A 6234-nucleotide genomic window follows, 5' to 3' on the forward strand; every position below is an offset into this window, starting at 1 on the left:
GGGCTGGGGTCTGCCTGGCCACGGAGGCTCCCAGGGAACCCCACCCATTGCCCTGGGTCCAGCAGCTGGATCCATGGGCCATCCCCTCCTTCTGAGGCTGCAAGCCTCAGAGGGTGGAGAGCTGGGAGCTGGGAAACCGGCAGGCGTGGGGGTCCTGGACCCTACTTCCCAGCTGCTGCTGGCCAGGGGTGGTTTCCTGTTATTCTCTCCTCATGGTCTCCTCCCTTCCCAAAGGCGGGGAGGAAGCAGCCCCCATTCTGGGAGCGTCCAAGCAGCCCCTCCCCACAGCCCTGCACAGTCTCCCCAAGCAGCCGGCAAGTTGGCTCCGTCTGTGGAAACGGATGACAGCCAGACAAGAAGGCCATCCAGTCCGCTCCTGCCCTGGCCACCCCCACCAGCAGTGAGGCAGGGCGGGAAGGCCTGGGCTCTGCCTCCAGTCTGCTGCAGGGCCCAGAAGTTGGGGGGTCCGTAGGGGTCAGCTCTGTGCCCTGGGTTCAGTTCTCCATCCTCATGGCCATCCCAGGTGCATGGGGAAACCAAGGCATTCAAAGGGTGGGGTTTGTTCAAGTAGCTGAGTGAGCGTAAAGTGCCAGGCAGACCTCTGGGGTCAGTCTACACCTCTGGGAGTTAACAGCCTTGAGAGCCTCAGTGCTGCGTCCTGTAGGGCATGGGTTCAGGTGTGGGATCAGGGCTATGTCTGCAATGTCCAGGAACTGGTGTTAGAGGGAGGCTGCAGGCCTGGGGCAGCCCGTGACGTCCGTGGGGAGGGTGTGACCACAGAACCTAAGTCATCACTGTGGAAAGGTCACAAAACTGATGGGTCCCTGGGACGGGATGTCCTGTTAACAGGCTCTGGCTGATGGGATGTGTATTAGCTGGGGCTCTCCAGAGAGACAGAACCAATAGGATATGTATATAGAGAGATTTACCTTAAGGAATTGTCTCATGTGATTATGGGGCTGGCGAGTCTGAAACCTGCAGGGCAGGCTGGGGACCCAGGAGAGCCGGGGTGTAGTTCCAGCCTGATCTGAGTCTGAAGATGGGAGACCCTTGTGCCAGCTCAAACACTCCGGCAAAGAGAGTTCCCTTTGACTTCCCGTTTTTGTTTTACTCACGCCTTCACCTGATTAGTTCTGGCCCACTCACACTGGGGAGGTCATCTACTTTACTCAGTCTGCAGATTTAGTGTGAATTTCATGCAGAATCACCTCAAAGACACCCCCCGAATGGCGCTTACTCTGGGCACCCAGCCAGTCAGGCTGACACAAATATAACCATCAGACTGATCAGGAACTTCAGGCTTTGCTCCTCAAACCATCACCTGATTGAATGAGGCCCACCCACATTGGGGAGGGCAATCTGCTTTACCAAAGCGTGCTGACTGTCAGTGTTAATCTCATCTACAAACACACCTTCACCATGACATCTAGGCCAGTGTTGGCACAAATCACTGGGCATGGACACTCAGCCTGACCCACGCATGACTTCTGTATTCGGGGACACACAGCAAACCTGTTTCCCCAGCAGCCCCCAGGCAGGTCCTCCTCCTGTTGACCCAAGCTGCCTCAGATTGCATCTAGACCAATTAAGAATGGGATGGGGGGAAGGCAGATTGAGATACAGAAAGTGGACAAGCTACACCCTAGAGACGATTTACAGACGGATGTCAGGATTGTGGTTTAAGAAGAGCCAGTGACCGGAAAGTCCCCGAGACCAGTCCCCAGAGGGGGAGGAGGTTGTCCTTCATCAATGGCACGGGGGTGGGGGCAGATGACCAAGGCTTGCAGGGTCCATGTGTCTCCAAGAGACAACAATCAGATGTCCTATCCCACGTGTGCCTCTTAAAATGTAACGCTGACCCACCCAGCAGGATCCTGTTTGCTCCTGGATCCCGCAGGCCTGTGGCTGCAGTGGAAATGGTGTGACTTCGGGGCTGGTGACGAGAGTCATTGGCCTTTGCCAGGTTCTCTTGAGCCACCATGCTGTGAGGAGGCCCAGGCCACACAGAGAGGCCCCACCGCAGAAACCCGGCCTCCCCCAAGACAACAGTGCCAGCAGCACACCTCCAAATCAGAGGCTGCCGGTCCCCATGAGACTTCCTCTCTTGCAGAGGTGACGTGTGTCTCTGCTCTGAATCTGAATTGGCTGGGCCCTCCAGGACTTCCTGGGGTGGGACTCCCCTGGGGGACTCCGTGTGCCCTGAGCATCAGAGGCAGGCCGACATTGGGGTTCTGGTCTGGGTTTGGCCTGGGGACACTAAAGAGGGTTTGCAGGCCAGGAGGGTTTGTCACAGCCTGCGCTGGGCCTGAAGGGGGCTGGGGGACAGCTGGGGTCACCTAAGTCAAGTCGGAGGGGGCTCCTTGCTGGCAGCAGCTCACACCCCCACCTGTGTGTCACCCCTGCACCTCACACTGCAGGCTGTGGCCAGTGTCCGGATAATGCTGTCCACTGTCCTCTGCCTCTCTGTCCTCTGACTGCAGGCTGACCTTGGGCTCGGAGTGTGTGGGCCTGCCCGCCTTCTTTGTTCTCACCATCTGTGTGTCCGGCTGTGCCCCCACCCTTGCCCGCTGCCTGGCACAGATAGGCACCCACGTGGCCTCAGCCTTGCTTCTCCAACCAGCCTGGAGCTGAGCCACGTGTCCCTGAAGGGCGCTGGTAGACACACACGGACACGTGCTTTCTCCCACATGTGTGCACACACTTACATGTGCACACATCACACACCTGTGCACACTTCACACACGTGTGCATGCCCCCCCATGCACCCCACACGCAATTGTAAACAAAAGTTAGTTTTATTTTGCTTCCTTTGTTTTGGAGGCTGTGTTTGAATTAGGGAGGGGGCTAGAGGGCAGAGAAAGGGTAGATAGGAGCACCGGAACCCCTTCCCCCAGAATGGCCAACAAAGAAGCCCTGAGCATGACCCGGCACAAGGTGAGCCAACATCTTTGTAGGACTTCCAGTATGTCCCAGGGCAAGGGGCCATACCACACCAGTGCAGAAAGCTCCAGAGGGTGTGGTCTGTCCACCCCAGGGCCTCTGTCCAGCTGTCTAGGTGGGGAACGGAGAGTGTGGTCCAGGGCTGCCCCACACTTCTCAGAGGAGGATGGGGCAGCTCCCCCTCTGGGGCCCAGCGGGGCTGGGCCCATCTGACCTTGATTTCCTCTTCTGTACAAGAAAGATCTAGGATTGTTTCCAGCTCTGCAGGAAACAGGAAGTGGGGTTGGGGTGGGGGTGTGGGGAAGGAGCCCCAGGGAGTAGGGACCCAGCACAGTGCCCCCAATTCCCCAGGCCAGGCACCCCTACGTGAGGAACATGAGCTGCTGCAGGGGAGCAGGGGAGGAGAGCCCTTGTCCTGAGGCACCAGCCAGCGAGCCAAGAGAAGCTCAGAGGAAAGGGCCAAGCACCCCCACATGTGAGGCTAGGAGTGGCCCTGGGGGCATGAGGAACAGTGCCCCAGCCTCAGTCCCATCCACATCTTCCGGGGTTAGGGATCCAAGCGGAGACCCTTGCAGGTCCTACCCTGGACAGAGCAGGGACTCAATGCAGGGAGGGGAAGGTGTTGCGTAGGTGACGCAGGCGATGCCTTCCCCCCTCCCACCCCTCTCAAGTGTGCGGGCAGCCGAGGGATGGGGGGAGAAAGAAGAGGACAGGGCATGCTCTGGGACCTGCGTGTCCAGCTCCTGGCTTTCCCCCAGAGCCCCCTACATCAGCCCTGGCCTGGAGGGAGGACAGACAACATCAAGGGCAGGCCGTCAGATCCACACGGTGGTTTTCCCCTCCCTGCTGCTGGCACTGCCCTTCTCTGAGCCCACCCTGGGCTTGGCACCCGGCCTGGCCTGGCCCCCGCCTGTGCCCGTGCCCGTGCCTCCCGACGTGGCGCTGCCGGACCCGGAGGCGGGGGCGCTGGCCCGCGGAGGCCCCCGGGCCGCCGCGGGGAGGCCGGGGCACGGCGGGCTGTCTCGGTCTCCCAGCGCGTGCCCTTCCCGCAGCGCCTGCAGTGCCAGGCTGGCCAGGTCCTGGTCGTGGGAGCGCACGCGCTCAGCTGCGCGCACCACCAGGCTGTAGTCCGGCGGGCAGGCCAGGCCGGCGGGCGCGGCGGGCAGAGTGCAGGGCGGCGGGCGCGGCGCGGGGCCCGGGGTGCCTGGAGGGGGGCGCCGGCCGCGCACCGCGTCCTGCGCGCTGCCCAGGCCCAGGTGCGCCATCTCGCAGAGGTTGAGCAGCAGGCAGAGGCAGCTGACCACATACATGACCAGCAGGAAGATGGTCTTCTCGGTGGGCCGCGACACGAAGCAGTCGACCACGTGCGGGCAGGGCTGGCGGCTGCACGGGAAGAAGGGCCGCACCTCGAAGCCGTACAGCAGGTACTGGCCCACCAGGAAGGCCACCTCGAAGGCGGCCCGCGCCACCAGCTGGGCCACGTACACACGCATCAGGCCCTCGCGCTGGATGCGCCGCCGCCCATCGTGCTGCCCGCCCGGACCCGGGGCCCCCGCCGCCTTGACCTCCCCGCCAGCGCCCTTGGCCATGCCGGTGTCCTCGGCCTCGGCCTTCTCGCCCAGGCCATCGGCCGCCCCCGACTCCTCATCCTCCTCGCCCAGGCCTAGCATGGGCTCCTCCTCGCCCAGGCCGGCGGTCTCGGGCCAGCCGGGGTGCGGCGGCGGGGGCAGAGGCAAGGGCGCGCGGGCCGGACGGCGGCCAGGGCCGGGGCGACGGCGGGGCGTGCGGCGACGCTCCTCCTCCGAGGCGCGGGCCAGGCGGTGCACCGCGTAGCCCAGGTACATGACGGAGGGCGTGGAGATGACGACGATCTGGAAGACCCAGAAACGCACGTGGGACAGGGGCGCGAAGGCGTCGTAGCAGACGTTGTCGCAGCCTGGCTGCCTCGTGTTGCACGTGAATTTGGTCTGCTCGTCCGAGTAAATGGACTCTCCGCCCACGGCCGTGAGCACGATGCGGAAGACCACCAGCACGGTGAGCCACACCTTGCCCACGAACGTGGAGTGGTTGTGGATCTCCTCCAGCAGCCGTGTCAGGAAGCTCCAGCTCATGTTGGTCATAGGGGCGGGGGGCGGGACCTGCAGGGGCCCAGAGCCGAGCTCAACGGGGGGGGGGGGGGGGGGGGGAGGGGCAGGGGTGGGAAGGAGGAGACAGGACCCGCGGACCAGGAGCAGCACTCCCCAGGGAGAGAGTCACGGGAGCACTGGGGCAGGGGGAGATCTCTAGCGCCTGGAGCCAGGGACCCTGACTGCCGGGGGCGGGGGGGGGGGGGGTTGCTCACCACCTTTAGTAAAAGGGGCAGCCCTTCCAGGAGCACCGTGCCCTCCCTCGGTCCTGACCTGGCCTGGGGTATTGATATGGGAGTGGCCAGGGCCTTCGTGGGCACAGGCTGGGCAGAAGCCCTGGCTCACCACAAGACCCCTCCCCTGGTCCCCGAGGCCTGTAGTAGTGCAGCCCCCCATACCCTCCCCACCCCCAGAAACACTGGCCCCTTGCAAGCCGTGGCCCTCCCCCAGCTCTGGGGACCCCACCCCAGGCCCTGAGAGCCAATAAGGAGACCAAGGCCAGCCCCACTCAGGGTCTGGGGGCTGCAGGGCCTCAACCCAGACCCATGGCCCCTGCCCCACTCAGGCAGGGTCCAGGGCACTGGAGAGGGTCTCATGTGGTCCTGTTCCCAGCACCCCAGAGCCCTCCAGGCCCCCAGCTCCTCAGTCCCCAGCCCCAGCCCCTGGAGCTCCTTGGGTCCCCAGTCTCCCCCAGCAGCACAATCCCCCCCACTTCCATTTCCCCACCCTACACTGAGCCTTTGTTTCCTCCCTCTCCACAAAGGACCCCCAGACTCCTACCTACCCCCCTCAAGGGACCCTGCTGGCCCACAGACCGCTGCCCAGCCCTCTGGGCTGCTTCCCCCTCTCGTCCTGACACCACCCACCCTGTCCTCGGCAGTCTTGTAGCCAGGACAGCCCCGCTGGGAAGCCAAGGGAGGCCAGGCATCTGTCCAGGCTGGGGACTGGTCCAGCAAGGCACACAGACATTAGGGCATCCGTGACACTTGGAGACAGCCACGGGGCCACTCATCACATCCCAGACCAGTGCTGATCCCCAGGTGGGCCTGTGCCCAGGAGAGAATGCTGCTGCCATTCATCGTCCTGTGCCTCCAGGAAGGGGAGAGGGGCTGCAGCCCCCCAGTGCCCACCCTCCCTCCTTCCTGACCAAGGCCAGTACCTGCTTCGG

At 63.4% G+C, this 6234-nt stretch overlaps 1 protein-coding gene across 1 annotated transcript; it reads right to left on the reverse strand.

Annotated features, from left to right (window-relative positions):
* Positions 1–2776: 2776 nt before the first annotated feature.
* GJC2 (gap junction protein gamma 2) lies at positions 2777–5078 on the reverse strand. The gene has a single exon (XM_045804015.2). The coding sequence runs from the start codon at positions 5058–5060 to the stop codon at positions 3756–3758; it is 1305 nt and encodes a 434-aa protein (XP_045659971.1). The 5' UTR covers positions 5061–5078; the 3' UTR covers positions 2777–3755.
* Positions 5079–6234: the final 1156 nt, after the last annotated feature.

Source organism: Ursus americanus, chromosome 5 (assembly GCF_024610735.1).
Source record: "Ursus americanus isolate L20-20 chromosome 5, mUrsAme1.1.p, whole genome shotgun sequence".
Taxonomy (NCBI): Eukaryota; Metazoa; Chordata; class Mammalia; order Carnivora; family Ursidae; genus Ursus; species Ursus americanus.

Coding starts and splice junctions, on each gene's coding strand:
- GJC2 (XM_045804015.2), bottom strand. CDS start 5,060: ATGACCAACATGAGCTGGAGCTTCCTGACACGGCTGCTGGAGGAGATC.